This window comes from Carassius carassius, chromosome 13, assembly GCF_963082965.1.
Source record: "Carassius carassius chromosome 13, fCarCar2.1, whole genome shotgun sequence".
NCBI classification, from domain to species: Eukaryota; Metazoa; Chordata; class Actinopteri; order Cypriniformes; family Cyprinidae; genus Carassius; species Carassius carassius.
The window spans coordinates 28090555-28109074 of record NC_081767.1 but is presented as its reverse complement, the minus strand read 5'-3'; the positions used below and the strand labels follow the sequence as shown (position 1 = coordinate 28109074).

The window sequence follows — 18520 nt, the reverse complement described above, 5'->3', positions numbered from 1 at the left end:
ATATTAAAATAACATGTCATGCACATTTTTGTTAATTGCATTAATTAAAAAATATTTTTTAAACATCAATTAAAAAAGTTTTAATGTTGTGACAAGTTACAAGACACAGTTAAATATCTGGATTTCAGTAAATGAATATTCAATTTAATTTTAAGTTATTATTTTTTTGGTATTTATAGTATAATTTTTTATCATTTATTTAATTTTTAAGTTTTAAGTTTTTATTAATTATAATTTATTATTAATTTAAAAATAAACTGTATACAAATTTATATTAATAAAATGAATAATGAATTATAGTAATTCATTATTAATTAAAAAATAAAAATTACTATGAATAAAATAGTATATTTTAAATCGTATTTTAAATTGCTATAATAATAAAATAAATAATAAATAAATAAAAATATCTCCTTACCCCCAAAATCAAACTAGCATCCACCCCCTTCTCTCTCAGCCTCGTCTAATAAAAATGTAGTTTCACAGAGAGGGAGACCAGGAAACCTCTGGCTATTGTCTCTATTCATGGCACGGTAGAGCAGAGCAGGGCCAGCGCACTTTAGAGAGCTCGGCGAGGCTGGGAGCACACATTTCGTGCAGTGTGTGAAGATAGGAAGAGTGCCAGCAAGAAAACGAGATGCACGGCTCACAGGAGCATTTCTTTGACTGTTTATTTCAGCCTAGATGTGTTCACTGGTATGCATGTGGAGCTCACTGGTCTCCTTAAACCACAAGACCTCCACAGAGAGCCAGAGACAGAGAGACACTCACACAAACAGAAGATGCTGCAGGATACTGACCACCCAGCCCTCATTTAGCAATCACATCCAAACCTATATATGGAACGAAACAGAGAGGCAGCTACAGACGCACACGAACACAACATAAATAAAGCATTAGCACTTAGAGTTATTACGGTGATCATGAATCACATGCATGTGTGCATGCGAACGGGTGCTGCTCACTTACACCTGACAAAAACCCAACCATTTGGAAACAAAATCAGATTTCTGAAATTCTGATCTCTCAAAGACAGCACTGAGACTAAACTGAAAGCAACTTTTTGCTGTTTTATGCTTCCAAGATTTTTACTGAGATATGTCTCCGGTAGAGTTTCAAAAGAGATCTATGGAAGACTGTTTCTCCAATGGAATAAATAAAAAACTACTACTAATAATAATAATAATAATAATAATTGTGACTTTTCATCTGACAATTCTGACTTGCAAGATTTAAACTCAGAATTCTGACTCTCTCTTAGACAGAATTGCAAGATATAAACTCTGTAATGTGAAATGTAAGCTAAGAATAGTAGGACATATTCAAACTTTGAAAATTCTCTTTCTTCAAAACTCTGAATTCTGAGATATATAAACTCAGAATTTCTAGACAAAAAGTCGCATTTGCTTTTTTTTTTCCTGTGGTGGATGCAAGCTTCCATAGAGATCCCAACATCTTCAACTATTCTAAAATTATCCAGATACCAACATCTGCGAACAAAAATCTGTGATTTCAATTTGAATTCATGCATTTCTAAGTATAAGTAGTATTAGTATTCAGTAGCAATCCTGAGCAACTAAAGAGCAACTTCTGAGCAATAAACTGTTCCTCTGGATGAGATGGCACAGAATGAAGCGGTAACCTGGCCACACATGTGCATAGTCTGCCATAACGTGACCCATTAGTGGGGTGCTTGTGTGATATTTAGTGAGGTGTTAGTGAGCAGAGCGGGCAGAGCAGCTGAGGCTGAGAGCAACTAAAGCCATTGACATGTTCTGACGCCCTCAGAGAAAGACAAACAACACACACTGTCATACACAGGCTTTCTGACCTCTTCAACCAGCCTGTTAGTGACTGCTTATCAAGACCATGTGTGAGAATAGAGGAAGCCATATGTTTAGAAGGGGCTATAGATGAAGAGTGTCATGTGAGTGTGTGAGATAACTGCGTTTACCAAGTGTCTTCAGGGAACCCTTATGATTTGAATAGTTCCTTTGTTAAAGAACTATTCCACACGGATCCAGTATATATCCACACCAGATGGTGGATCAGCACCTAGAAAGGACCTCTATAGCCCTGATAGACAGCGGCCAGGACAAGACCAAAGACCAGGACAACTAGAGCCCTAGATACAGATCCACTGTAAAGACCTTGTCTCAGAAAACCACCAAGACTAGACCACAGCAAACAGATGATTTTTCTGCACAATCTGACTTTGCTGCAGCCTGGAGCTGAACTGCTGGTTTCGTCTGGTCAGAGGAGAACTGACCCCCCAACTGAGCCTGGTTTCTCCCAAGGTTTTTTTCTCCATTCTGTCACCGATGGAGTTTCGGTTCCTTGCCGCTGTCGCCTCTGGCTTGCTTAGTTGGGGTCACTTCATCTACAGCGATATCGTTGACTTGATTGCAAATAAATGCACAGACACTATTTAAACTGAACAGAGATGACATCACTGAATTCAATGATGAACTGCCTTTGACCTTTATATGCCTTTATATAAATAAAGGTGATTGACTTGACTTAAAACAAGATTAATCCATAGATGTAGAATAGAATTTAGTCAGTAAAACTTAATTAAAAAATAAAAATAAATCATAATGAATAAAAACCTAATCTAAAATAATTATAACACTACTACTACCAATAGTACGTTAAACAAAACAGTTAAGAAATATAATAAATAAAATTATAAATAAATATAATACAATTTTAATAATACATTTAAAAAAAATCAATACTACTACTACTACTACCAAATTCAGTAAAACATAACAGTTAGAAAAATATTAATAAGAATAAAAATAGAACAATAAATTAAAAAACAGCATTAATACTACCACTCTTGATAGTAATAAAAGTAAACAGTCAGCTTCATCAGTTGGTAAAAACTAAAATAAAATAATAATAAAAATAAAACTATATTAACAAAGCAAAATAATAAAAACTACTGCTTAAATACTTATTCTAACCACTGTCAGAGACATAACAGCTTGTAAAAACATTATACATAATAACCAATAATAATAAATATTTTAAAAATACAATAAATGTAATTACAAATCATTACATATATAATAATAATATAGAATTAATGGAATAAAAATATAATAATCAACGATAGTACAACCATAATAATGAAGACTCAAAATAATGCCCTTTTTAAAGTGTCGTAAAGATCTCACAGTATAGCCACTTTAATGCTTCAGGACCAGCTGACTAACTCTGTCTCCACTTCGAGAGCATTAAAACGAAGACGACGGCTGTTTAAAGACAAGCACCCGATAAGAAGCAACATGTACAGCCCTGTTATCAGACCATTACAGTAACACAATATCGATACACCCCTGCAGCCTCCTACTAGCATTCGCCAGCACCACTAATAAAACACTGCCAAGGACAATTTATCATGCTTTAATTATGTTGATTAAAGGTTTGTTTTATTTTCTTTTGATTGGAATCTCGGAGTCAAAATAACAAACCATGAGCTATTTCATTGTCTGTCGCGGTGTGTATGTGTGCCGGGGGACTTGTGAAAGTATGCTTTGCAGGTTTCTGCTGCACTGTTGGAACATCAAAAGAACAAGACCTGAGCAACATGCCAGAGTCTAACCACAGAGCCAAGCCAGGCACAGATGAAACAAGATTCACACACTGAGTGCAGACAACACACACACATGCAGAGCACATCCTGCAGTTGTGGCGCTCAAAGCACGGATAAACGTGGCGCCCCAATGACTATAGTGATTCTCTACCCTGACAAAACAACTGTTCCTAACCACAAGTTAAAAGCGGCCTCAAAATTAACAAAAGAAGCTTAATATGAATTCTAGTGTTATCAAAGTCAATTGCATTAGCAAACAAAAAGTAGCAGTTCGTCAAAGCGTCATTTTAACACTGTGTGATTCTCTGGAATTCTGAACATCTGTCATTCGCTGGGTTTTCCGTCAAGTATAATCTTTACACAAATGACAGTTCTGGAGAATACCAGAGATAAACAGACGCGGCTAATATGCCAAAGTACTCACAGGCCAGCTCTTCTTCCTGAAAATATATCACAATATATCAGAGAGAAAGAGCATGTGTGTGTGTGTGTGGTCGACCGCTATAACCCTATAACAAAAACTCCATTCTATTTTTCATCAAAATAACTTTCATTTTCAACAGGTAAAGTTATTTTTTTCAACCCCACTATTCAAATCACGTCACGGATACAATCTGATCAATTCTTGATGAACAAAGTCAAGTCCTGTTCTACTTCTTTTTTCATTCATCAAACATCATGTTATAGAAGTTCAATGGCTTGTGAACTCCGTTTATGTTGACTTTGAGTCACAAATGATATTCTGATCTGTAGACTAGCAGTGCTGAGAGCTCCATAAACAAAAGCCTGGAGTCCTGCCAGCCACTGACGGCAGCGATAAGTAAATAACATATACAACATATTAATACTTCGGCAAAAACCATAAACTATGAGTAATCTGATTACTGAATGGGCTGACATTTTCTGGGGAGGCAAGAATGAAATTACAGGCCTGGACAGAACAAAAGAACAAACAGGAACAAGCACACACACACACACACACACACACACACATACAGTGCACAACAATAAGTTTAAAAATAATGTAATCTGTGACTCCATCAGAGTGTGTGTAGGCCAATTAATTGGTTTTGGCTATAAGATGATGTATGAGTTTATACATTTACATTTACATTTAATGGCTTTTACATGTTTTTCTTTAATTATCGTCAAAAGAGCCGAATAAATACAGATACATATGGGCAATTCTTCAAGGGAACTTTTTTATTTAATTATTCCAGTTAACACATAAATCATAGTTTTTTTTGTTTGTTTTTTATAGCATCTCTTAATTACTTTATCTTTCATTTTTAAGAGTATAATAAGGTTACATTTGCTGGAATTTTCCTGTTATTAAGAAGTATTACAAGTTATTGCACTTTTACTAAATAATCCAAGATTTTTTTTAAATATCATTTTATTATTAATATTATTATTTTATTATCATTATTATTTTTTAGTCGTCACCTATGAGGAATCACCACTGAGAAGGGTTATGACCTGGTGAAGAAAGCTTTTAGACATTTAAGACATTTGGGACTGAAACTTTTCAAATTTAAAACTTCATTATGGTAACAGTCCCTAACAACACACAAAGCCAGCTGACCAATCACCACTAACCATGGGAAAACCATTCAACATGATTTCATTTTGGACGGACAAAGATAAGTACAATATCAACTTCATACAGCCCTACAGAGGATAAGTGGTTTGGAGGATGATGATGAGATGATGGACGGAAAGCTTTTAAAACGTAAAGGTTATGCTCCTTAAGGCCAATCAGTTGACTAGGAAACCCATATTTCATTGGGGAAAATAAATAAGGGATACAAAATGACACAGACACCCAAGACAGAACACACAGTAGTGTTTTGTGTCATATCTTCCTTGCGTGGCTCTTTGCATACATTATTTGGGAGGCCCTGCAGTGCTGTGGAATCCATTATAATAATACGTATATCTAGGATGGCTCTGTTATTTGTGTCATGCTTGGACAAACACATGGTGACGTATACCCTTCTGAAATGCACATTACCAAACACTCATTAACACACATATATGAGCAGGGGTGTCTCTCGGGATCAGATTATACTGACATGCTAAGGAACCAGTCAGACATGATCAGGTCTTCATGGCAGCCAATGGCAAGCCATAGAGCTGTTTCCAAAACATGCTTGTTTTTGAGCACTGGCTGGCTGGCGGACAGCAGCAAAGGTCTGACAAACATGCATACACATATACACTGTCCATGTGTCTGATTGTGATAAGCTTTCAACCCACCCGTTCCTTGCTTTCTCTTCAGCATGAGACTATTGTGTGTATGTGTATGTGTGTGTGTGTTTATGTACTTATCCTACCGTCTCAAATGCAACAGAGCTCAGGCACATGGCCTTAGCATTGTCAGCCACATGAGACATTTCAGGCCACAGAGCCAAGCTGCCCCTCATAACAACACACACCTTAAAGAAACAGTTCACCCAAAAAAGAACATTCTGTCATCCTTTACTCACTCTCATGTCTTTCCAAACCTGTGACTTACTTTCTTGTGCAGGACACAAAAGGAGCAGATGTTTTAAAAGGCTGCTCGTGGGGATTTTGTTCCCATATAATAAAATACTAATAAGCTGATGACAGTGTTGTTATTGCTAACTAATCTTTTGGTAAATGAAATTAAGTAGCAATAAATAAAATATAAATATTAGATCAAAAACTTACAGAAATTACAAATGTACTAAAATGACTAAAGCTAAAACACAAAAAATATGAAATAAAAATTAAATTACAATTAAAATTAAATTTATGCATTTAGCAGACGCTTTTATCCAAAGCGACTTACAGTGCATTCAGGCTATCAATTTTTACCTATCATGAGTTCCCGGGGAATCGAACCCCCAACCTTGCGCTTGACAGCGCAGTGCTCTACCTATTGAGCCACAGGAACACTATATAAAATAAATAATAAATAAATAATAAATATAATATATATTTATATAAATATGTAAAATATTTTATCAACATTTGTAATAAATATTATATATATATATATATATATATATATATATATATATATATATATATATATATATATATATATATATATACACACACACAGTAGCTTACTCTTGTCTTGTCTTTTTTATCCAGTTTCAAGGCTGAATTATAAGTGCTCTGGCCCCTTGTGACAGGAACTCACTGTTTTATACACACACAACAACATGTGACTCACATTCTTACTGAAAGTAGAAAGGGAATGTATACATTATTGACGGGACTTGTCTCTGAGCAGAGTTCGAGGTTATAACGTCCCCGCAGCACCATCCCAAAGGGATTCACGGATTGAGACATTCTGCTGTCGTACTCATCAAAGAGAGAAGCCTCTAATCAGTCAGCCAGACCGTGACACCAAAGGCAACACAGACTTTCAAGACACATGAAAGAGGGTGTCCAGCCTAAAATAAACAGGATCCAGAGCCCACGAGGGAACGAGTCCCAGTGTTGACGCTCAGTATCCACCCAGAAGTATCAGCTTCCATCCATCGTGACCTCGTTCTCCCTCATGCTCTTGTTATGTCTTGTTCACAGTCATAAAGTTTGCGAGGTGAACCACCAATCTGCAAAGGCCATGCTTTCATAGCAAAAGGTCGGCACTTGGCCTTTCCTGGAGATGGAGCGAGGAAGGAGACTGAGAATTTTTAGGCTCTGGGAGCATCGAGCTGCCCTGACCGGGTCATGGGATACACAGAGAGGAGGGCAAGCCCACATGGGTCACAGATCTTGAAAGAGGGGTGGGTGTCTCACACACACAAAGGTTACAGCCTACACACAGATACACCCTGCCAACAACCCACCAGCACCCTTTCAATTATTAACCTCCAAGAAATCGGCCCTGCTAGATGCACCCTAGCAGAGGAGAGGATGGATAGGATGGAGGATACCGCATCCATCATCAGCCTCCCTTTTGCTCTCTGTCGTTATCTGGAGTTGTGTGTTAACGACAGGTCAGTTCAGAGAGAGTGTATACAGTGAAATCCAAAGCCTACGTCACACACCAGTGGCCCAAAGTGCATCTTTCATGTTCTCCATCTAACAAAATAACTGGCTCATCTGATTACGTCAATACGTGAACTGTAATTAAACAATTTTGTTGATAAAAATATGACAGGGGGAAAGAAACACCAAGGCAAAATATTAACAAATTGTGCCGTTAGGAAAAAAATGTAAAAGATGATGATTTGTTAAATATTGATCAAGTTTTTGAAAGAAAATATTTTATTTAGCTAGGATGTATTAAATTGATCAAAAGGGAATGTAAAAATATCTATAAAATTACAAAAAAAAATTCTGATCTTTTGAACTTCTTTATCAAAGAATGTAATATATTTATCAAAGAATGTAATGGTTTCCACAGAATATCAAGCAGAACAACTGTTTTCAACATTGATAATAAAAACAAATCACAGGAAGAAATTACATAATTTTAAATAGAAATATAACTGTTTTTACTGTATTTTTTAACAAATAAATACTGTCTTGATAAGAATGAGACTTTTTAGAAAAACATTAATGAAATCTTACTGGACCTAACTTTTGAACAAAATTATTATATCATATGAACTGAATAAATAAATCTCAATATTTGGTTTCTAATCAACTAAAATGTTATTGTATGACACTATAAAATATGTACAATATTTAAAAAGAAAAGGCCAAAAAATGCATTGCGAAATGCCAAAAAGAGAGAGAAAAAGAGAGACAAATGTTTCAAATGTTTTCCCAACAGACTTTTGGACCACATTGACGTTCACTGCATAGACTATTTTTCTAAATCTTCTTTTGTGTTGCACAGAAAAATTAAATCATACAGGTTCGGAATGACGTGAATCTCAGTAGATGATGACAGAATTTTCATTTCTGGGTGAACTATCTTCTAAGACTGTCCCTGACAACCTTCACAGAGCTTCATATTTTAAAAAAACTTCAGATTAAAGAGGAAAAACTAGAAAAAAAGTGACTTAAAAGTCCAAATTAGTTTTAAAAAGTTGCCAATCAGAGTTTTGCTTGGTTAACTAGAATCTATGGTTAACTGATCAAATATTTTTGACAAAGAGGACCTGAGTGTGAGCATGATGGGTTTTCGAGCAGAGCTCATTAAGGGGCAATGGGGCCGCTCTTCTCCGGCTCTTAAGTGCGCTCTGGTCTGTCGGGGCGCCAGTGTCCCTTTCTCTCTCCTCCAGGCGCACATCAATAAGTGGGGCAGACTCTCTCAGCTCGGGTCTAGCTGTCTGGGGCTTTGAAGTCCTTTGGTTATCAGCCAAACGTGTCACGCTACCTGCAGCCATCTGTGAAGAGCTTACATTCAGGCTGGGCAGCCAAACCCCACAATGACTCTGTGTGAGTGTGTGTGGGAGTGTGTGTGTGTGCCACTTTCAGAACATGAGGCATAAAACATGAAAATGAGATGGTGGGAAGTGACCATTATTAAGAGACTTATTGAAAATAATTCCCTCAGGGCTGTTCTTCTATGTGACTGGGAAATGAGTTTATATTTGGTTATAAAAAAAAGAAAAAAAAAAGGAAAGGACACTTTGCCTCATTATTCTCTCTCTCTCTCTCTCTCTCTCTCTAATATATATATATATATATATATATATATATATATATATATATATATATATATATATATATATATATATATATATATATATATATATATATATATATATATATATATAGACAGATACACACACACACACACACACACACATATATATATATGCATACATACATGTGTTCCTGTGGCTCAAATGGTAGAGCATTGCGTTATCAAGGTTGGGGGTTCGATTCCCCGGGAACACGATAGGTAAAAATTGATAGCCTGAATGCACTGTAAGTCGCTTTGGATAAAAGCGTCTGCTAAATGCATAAATTTAATTTTAATTTTAATTTTTTTATATAATTTTTAATTTAATTTTAATACATACAATTTAAATATAAATTTAGACATTGTTGTGTGCAGTGCAAAAATTCCTTTTAAAAACTGTTATGAAAAGTCCTAGTAATAAAAGAAAGGTATTTACTGAATATTGAATATTAACAGGTACTGATGAATACATAAATTTTTGAAAAAACAAATAAATAATAAATGTAAAAAATATAAATTAAAATAAAAAATAATCAAAAATAAAACATGGTGGAGTCTTATAGTCAAGTAGGCTGATCATGTAAGCTTTACTGTCTGCACTCCCATTGGTAGCTGCACCATTATGCCCATTCGCATAATGTTAAACTCACCAAACGTCATTTATAATAAATGACTTCCATTCATTTTTACACTACAAATCACTCTCTGTGTGTGCTCTGAAGAGCGGCCAATGATCTATTCAAGGGATCCTCAAATCTAGACCTCGAGATCCACTTTCCTGCAGAGTTTAGCTATAACCTAATCAAACACACCTGAGCATGTTAATCAATGCCAATCATTGTCTTTGGGATCATTAGAAAATCACAGGCATGTTGGAGCTAACGCATTGGACTTTCAGGGCAAGATTTGAGGAACCCTGATCTATACCAACCCTAATAAATGAATAAAAGTAAATGCAACCAATGAAACATGGGCGTTTTATACTACTGTTTTCAGTTATGTTGGTTTCTAACTAAAAGATATCTGTGGACAAAGCTAATCTGTCTGTCACAATCATGTTTAGACTACATTAACCCCAATAAAACAGGCCGGGCCTAGCCATGCCAAATGGCCCAAGTCATGGGGGTTTCTCAACAACAATAGGATTATATAGGGCATGGACAATGTGCTTTCAGCAGGCTGGCATGGCATGGGCAGAACAGGGAGGGGGAGAACATGCTGAAAGACCAATGAATGCATTGTAGGCCAATCTAACCCTCAGTTTCATCCATGTACTATGCTCATACACAGTAACCTACATTAGAGAAATCAGCACATTAGACCATGTTTTATCTCCAAGTACACTATAAAAATTATTTTTCAAAATTTATAAATAAAACGGATCATTGGAGTCCAAAAGAATTTTACAAGAGAGTAATATTTCTGGTTTTCTGGTCATTTCTGCCCAGAAAAAAAAAAATGCTAGTTAATGTTACCACATTGGATTACAACCTGCTGAGTTTGCTCACAACTATCAATCAATAATTTTGGTACTTTTTTCCCACCATGTTACACTTCTGGTGTTCCCAGGCCAAAAACTGACCAGCCTACAAAAACTTCTTAGAACTTTTTTTCTTACAATTAGCACAGATTTTGTATTTGCAGTTTGCACCTCAATTTTTAAGTGCAAAAACTGAGGTGCATAAGCTCAGACCAATGAGGAGTACGATCAATCAGTTCCAAAAGAAATACAAAACCTATGCTAACAGAAAGAAAACAAGTTGACGAAAAATTTAATCCGTCATTTTTAAAAAGCAGCTCATTTTTAACTGCGAACACCGAATTAAGTTTTTTCAGCACAGCACGAGGGCTAATTCAATGTGTAACTTGCCATTTGCCAATCGCTTAAATATACTAGCAATTTCTGAGTGAAAACTGTTACTTCTCCAAATGATTCAGAGTATGAACAGCTCAAGTTAAATAAGATGGCTAAAAACCAAAGATACCCATGCCATCAACCACTCAATGTTGTGGATTTCGCTAAAATTCATAACTGATGCCCTGAGATATACGCATAAAGCATAATTGCATTGCACAAAAGCAGCTGAATTCCATCAATCAGGGGCTGGTGATAAGATCCCTGGGGCCAGTAACCATAGGTGTAAAGGCAAAATGAATGGTGCCCTTCATGAAGGAGTAATTGCCGTGTGATTACAGCACTGCAAATCCAATGGCTGTGAAAAAAGCCCCCCTTTCATTTACCTTTGTTGGTGGAAGAATGAAGCTGGGAGAGACCCCAGCGTGAACTGATCCTCTCATATCTGATCAAAGGAAACATGCTAGTGGGACCCCCACCCTTTAAGAAATATAAAAAAAAGGACATCCACCAGACCTGGCAAAGTGAGGCAAAACAGGCCCATTTGAGACATTCTGAAACAAAATTGACTTGATTTCCTTGTCATATCCACTGGTTTCCCTTTGCATTTTAATTGCTGCTTATTTACCTCACTAAGTGACCATGTTGACACAGCCTGGCAACTAAATTGTCTGAAAATGCCCTTGGTGCTGCATCATATCTGACGCCCGCATCACGGAACAAACAGAGAGGCTTGCAGCTGGATCCTTCTGTGTTTCCGCATGGCTGCGAATCAATGCTGAACTCACCTACACCGGCGTATCTCGCATGTGGCAAGAGCTCTCAGGCTAACGTCGCTGGCATGTCTCTCCCTGAAACCTTATAGTGGATTAATTGTTTGGCGGTCATGCCAAAACTTTCATAGACAACTGCAAATTACTCATTTAAACTGGGAGATACATTAAAAAATTATTACGTAAGTCAGCATGCACACAGCTAATTATGAAATATTAATAATACTAAGACAACACATGTATAGAGGAGAATGAAGAATGGTTATGATATTAGGATTATGGTTTAATATTCACTAATCATATTAAAAATTACAGTTAAAATATATATTGAAGCCCAATTGAAAATCCTATAACAATCGAACAACGTCAGAGACATACCGAGGTTTTCGAATCTTCTCAGGTTTATATGACATTGAATTTATAGGATTCAGAGTTTGTTTTTAATCTATTCATAATAAAAGAGATGAATGAAATATTTAAAGCCATCACAATTAACACCATTTACTTAATTTGACACTTTCCTTCTGTGAGACTTCTAGAGGTCAGCGTCACAGTGACGAGCACCCACATAAATCAAACATGCTGTTCCCAAACATCCACTATGTTTATATTTCATACTTATGGAGCTTTGAAGATGAATATAGCCATACACAAAATGCAAATGACTTTACTTTTATTACTCCTATCTGGATGTAATTCATAAATAAGTGTGCCATTAACAGTGTTTTTCTCAGACAGTCATTTATTGATAATAAGAGACACATTATGAGATTGTGTTTGGAATACTGAACTTGTTCACTAGTGGTGGTACCATCCAAACATATAAAGATTAGCACTTTTCTAAAATCAGACAGACATTCAAGTGTATACATCAATGCATTCATATTTGTACATTTCCGTTTCAATCCAAACATGCAAAATTGGTACACTTCCCCCTACATTTTTGGTTTCTGTCAGTAGGGCAGACCCCATTAACTAACCAACCCCCATATCCCACAATTCTGCTCCCTTGGGCACCACAGCACACCTGTGAGTCATTTCCCCACAGAGGTTCTGAGAGCTCAAATGTCCCTCAGGCTTCAAAGGAGCATAAGATGTGGACAGCATAATCAGATTCAGTAAGACTGCGGTTCATTCACTGACCCACGGTGAGGCAAAAAGTCCTGTGAGGATAATGCGTTGGAAAACACTATTTCCAGAGTGACCGATGGCTTGGTCAGCCATTGTGGTTTTCAATCATGGAAGGCTATGAGAACCAGGCATTTTTCCATCTGCCAAACAGATACCGGTTTCACAATGCTTCAGTGTCCTTGCAAAGAAACACTTCCTCTTGATTGAGGAGCGCAACAATGTAAACTCACTCAGGAGTAATGACCTCCAAACGTATAGATTTTCCTGCAATTCTCAACTGACAATGACCCTGGACCTTAGGCATGGGTTGAGATCAGTTAGGGAAGATCTATCAAACACACCAAAATAGAAAGACATGTTGGAACAGTTGCTTTATGAAATTTATGACGCGGGCGGTCGTCAAGCAGAGATGGTGGCGTGAACTCAGACTCAGGGGAACCAAGAAAGTTTCCAAAGGCCTGAAAAGCAAAAACAGTTGGCAGAGATCATCTACAGGTCAAAGAACAACTAATCATATGGCTTCGACCATTAAACTGCTTCTTTAAAAGATTGGTCAAATGGTCAAACGTCATATGGACCAATTGTTTTTTGCTACTTTTATTTATTATTGCTAATTGCTGTTAATAGTGTTCATCGTCTGGTTGACTTTGTCTTGTATACATTTTTCTGGAAATTCCTGTCATTTGCACATAAACTGATCACTACTTATAAGATACTGCTAAATAATGTAGAAACTTAATTTTCTGTAAAGTTGCTTTGCAATGATTTGTATCATAAAAAGCACTATACAAATAAACTTTTATTTTAATGCTTTTATTTTAGGTCCTTTTAAAAGAGAACAGTTTTACAGAACAGTTTATACACTACCATTCAAAAGTTACAAAAATATACATATATACACACACACACACTGTATAAATAATAAGAGAATTTTCATTGAACTATTCCTTTAAAGCCCAAGCATACTGCAAATAATATTAATAATCACTACACATGACCCCTAAATATAAAGAGAGAGAAAAAACAATAATCAGAAAGACCCAGGTCTGACTCAAGGTGTCTTTCCATTTTCAGAATTCCAAAGCTAAACTTTTGCTTCCTTCTGCCGTAGAGACAGGTTGTCCTGGTCCTCACATCAGACATTTATCAACATGTCAGTGTGGGTTACGAGGGCAGGAGCCAAGGCTCCTCTGGCCCCAGATTACTCTTCCATATGGGATTGAGCCAGAGCGTTGGGTCTGCACCACAGCGCTCCACAAAGACACATCAGTGCAGCAACAAAGAGCTCTCACTATAGACTGGCATTACAAATGTCTCCACGGACAGTCTGTACCCTAAACTGGAGCAGCAACAGATATTTATTCACAAACTGAAAGGTCCTTTACTCCTGCTTTTGAAAAGAGCTCAACACAGCACGCATGTGCCTTAGTGACACAAATTCAATACATGCATCTGACAGCCATGAGATGAGCAGAGGAGTCCGTGAATAAATGCAAAACAAGCATGACAAGACATTTAATCTAGTATTAGCGTGTTCACATACACTCACAGATTGGCATTACATTGGACTGGCTGCTCAAACCACAAAAAGCAACAAATGAACTAATTATTATGCTTTCGTAAGGCAATGATACAATAGAATTTCCAGCTTTTGTAACTCAAAGAAGACAACTCTGCAAGTGAAAAAAAGAGAGATAAACAGCAAAAGAATGACATTTCTGCATAACCAGCCATCGGAGGCATAAAAACGGCATAATTACATTCATAAATATCACACAAGACATTTAGACAGTTAAGGCAATGTGTGATGCTGCCCTACATTTCCATTCTGAGCACACGCATCTATAATAAGCAAGAGCAGAGATAGAGAAACAACCAGAACAATGTTATCTCTACTTCATTAACTACTTCCAAATGAAAAATCTTTCTTAACACCTAATGAGCATCACCGTTTGAGCAAACAATTAGTCCCACATATTGTTTCTTAAATAAGCTCACTTGGTTTTGTTTGGGATCCCGGTGAACGTTCCCATAGGAGACGCAGAGCAAAAGAACAGCCAGAGCAAACCTCTGAAGTAACCTGAAGGCTAAACCAAGTCTCAAGGGTCTTCAGATGTCCCATAAGGTTACCCTTAAGGGTCTTCAAATGTTACAGTGCCACAAGATGAATCTATCTAGCACCCATCAATCTGCAGCATCCATGCACGTGTTAAAATCATCTAATTAACTAAGAGTAAAAGTTTGCATGATTTCCACTTGCTTGAGGTTGGTAGTTTATAACAGGCAAACATTAAAAAATAATCTTAAAAACACTGAATTAAAAAAAAGGGTGCGAGTTGCTATCACCAGCAGAGGGAGCATGGGTAATCAATCAGAAATATTGAAAATTTTGAAAAAGGTAAATGCAATCTGAGGGTGGCATGGCATCTCAGGCATTTTTCGGGGCACGTGAATTGCTTCGTCTTTGTCCAAATTATGAACTAAAACCAACCAGAACATGATTCAATCTCAATCTAAAATCAAACTCAACCACAACTAAGTCTGTGTCTGAAAACCTAATGAGCTACCTACATTTTTAAGCACTGAAGGCACATTTAGTGTCCCGAAAAGCTGCATATGCACCTGTGATGCCCAAGTATGCAGTCTAAATATGTAGCATATGGTTTCAAGACAGCCATAAAGAGATAGTTCATCCAAAATCTGTCATCATTTATGCAACCTAACGTCATTCCAAACCTGTGTGGCTGGAAAGATGTCAATCTCAATCACCATTCACTTTCATTTCGTCTTTTATGGCATAAAGTGAAAGTGACTAAGGCTGTCAGTCACTAACATTCAGTCCAAAATCTCTACCAAAAAAAAAAAAAAGTCAAAAAGGTTTAGGTAATCAAATGACAACAGGATTCCTTTTGGGGTGAACTAACCCTGTTAAGTGACCTCAGGATACTCTCTGGAGAACTGTTGATGAATTACACCACTCACGGAGAACGAAAAATGCTAAGAAAGTAAAAACTGGATGTTCCCTTTCATTCTCCATAAGGCATTCCTGCACAATGATTAGTCACCATAACACTGCAGTGTATTAGTTAGTCAAAATCACGCCAAACCATTACAACATACATTGTACAGCATCAACAGAAGTCACATAATAGTGAAACGAGAAATTAGTAAACGCAAATCCAAGAAGTAACTCCTAATTTAACAATCATGCCTTATCTATATACATACTGCCTGTTTGCTTAATATCCACTTTCTGTTTCGTATATTGGCTAAATAGATCGATATCCTATATGTGATATAATATGAGCATGCAGAACACACAGCAATCTATTATAAAACTGCGATATTTTGTAATGATAGGCTATGAGAATAAACATTAGATGAAGAGACAGCATTACACAATGAAACAGGGTGGTTGACGGTTTCTAATACCTTTCAGTCATAATCCATAAAAAACTGGAAGAATTCAACAACTAGGAAGTGATAGCATATTAATTTAAGATTTGATAAATAATAATGATTTAACAAATGTATCCTCTCTAAGACAAGTAATGAACATCGGGACCCGACGCTCTCTCTGCGGAGAGAGTGAATAATGTTAGTCAATAATGTGCGGGTCTGACATTAATTTCACCCTCGTATGGGCACTAGATCTTACCTTCGTATACAGGGGCCATCGGTGCAAGGATTTCTGTTATTCATGGCAAAAGATGAAGCCCAAGCACTGTTCACAACTCAATAAAAATCTGCCATCTTGAGCCGAGGACAGAATCGCTGCTGTCTCCTGCATTACTAACCCAGTTCATCAGGGAGCGAAAAATGATAAAAGAATGAAAAATCACATCCAGAAATTCAATTTGATGATCGGCCCGAGGTGCGTGAGGGAAAAAAGGATGTCTGCAACTTAACTCCACGGGTATCGATAGTGTTTTGGCTCTAAAAAAGAGCCAAACTGCAGGTCTTGGCTTCAGCTGGTGATCATGACTGTGGAGTGAGTGCCTGCAAAAGTTGCAATGAGAGAAACGAGCCAGCGAGCGGAGCGACTTTGCGTTGTAATCAAACGACGAGGCGGTCGATCATGTTGAACAGGGACTCTGAATCAAACGACGAGCTACTCGATCGGGCTCAGTATACCGATCTGAAAACAGCTCGTTCTGACAAAATACTATTGATATTGAAGTGAAGTGAAGTGAAGTGAAGTGACATTCAGCCAAGTATGGTGACCCATACTCAGAATTTGTGCTCTGCATTTAACCCATCCGAAATGCACACACACAGAGCAGTGAACACACACACACACTGTGAGCACACACCCGGAGCAGTGGGCAGCCATTTATGCTGCGGCGCCCGGGGAGCAGTTGGGGGTTCGATGCCTTGCTCAAGGGCACCTAAGTCGTGGTATTGAAATATTACATTTATCGCTTCCCTTACTGCGATGATACCATGGTATAATGATGGTATTATATGTTAATATCATGGTACTTATGGAAATATATGGTTTATGTATCCAATTTATTTCCAATATAAGATTAATATTATGGTATGTCAAAAATACTTAGTATTGCTATAAAACCGTGACCAAAATATTTTAGTGTTACAAATAGCCACAAATAATAATAATAATAATAATAATAAAAGAATAGCCTAATTTAAAGTTGAAAGACACTCGTGTTACAGGCTTTCTCCGTTTTTGTTATTTATTATAGTACCAATGACGTTGATCAAAAAAAACCCCCCGTTAAGATCTGATTATTGCATTCAAATATCGATCGTGTGGCTGCTTAGTGACGTCACTGTATTTGCATCTGAATGAAGTCCATCAGAAACTACTTTCAGTGTGTATGGAATTAGATATCAAAATACATTTCATAAATGAATTTGATTAGACTGTAACATTCTTCTTTACATGTTTGATGAGACTATAAAATTGTTCATTTTGTTTAGGAAATATCATGCATAAAGTAAAATCCACCAAACATGTTTTTTTGTTTTGTTTTGTTTTGTTTGTTTGTTTTTTGGCAAAGATTTAAAAGGTTTTATGACTCGGGGAATATATTCACTTATATAGCCTATACTGACATGTTTCTATTGAAACGAGTCTCTGTTTAATGTAAGATGGTCCTCACTGCAGAACAGAATATCCAGGGGGCGTCGTTACAAATACCTCAACCTCCACCCCATGATTCCTAAACCCACCCATCTCCCAGAGCTCCACCCCTAAACCTACCAATCCCTACCCCCTAGATGTAAGTAATGTTATCCATTACTAAGCATATTAAAATAGTGATCTTCATGTGTTCATGCACCTTTTCTATGTAAAGTAATGTTTCATATTCAGGACAACCAAGGAATATATATATATATATATATATATATATATATATATATATATATATTTGCTTTATGTATATATATATATATATATATATATATATATATATATAAATAAATTAAAATCATTTGTGTGTGGTCCCCCAGCCAACAGTGCGAACTACAATTACCACAAATCATTGCGTGGGAACTCTTTTTTTCAGCCTCAT

General features: G+C 36.6%; 1 protein-coding gene across 2 annotated transcripts in view; it reads right to left on the bottom strand.

Annotated features, from left to right (window-relative positions):
• LOC132156279 (homeodomain-interacting protein kinase 2-like) overlaps positions 1–17051 on the bottom strand; it is a 94353-nt gene extending 77302 nt beyond the window's left edge. For both annotated transcript variants that reach the window (XM_059565209.1, XM_059565210.1), the window contains exon 1: positions 16639–17051. In XM_059565209.1, the coding sequence (XP_059421192.1) occupies positions 16639–16657 (19 nt within the window). In that variant the 5' untranslated portion in view covers positions 16658–17051. The remainder of the gene's footprint in view (positions 1–16638) is intronic.
• Positions 17052–18520: the final 1469 nt, after the last annotated feature.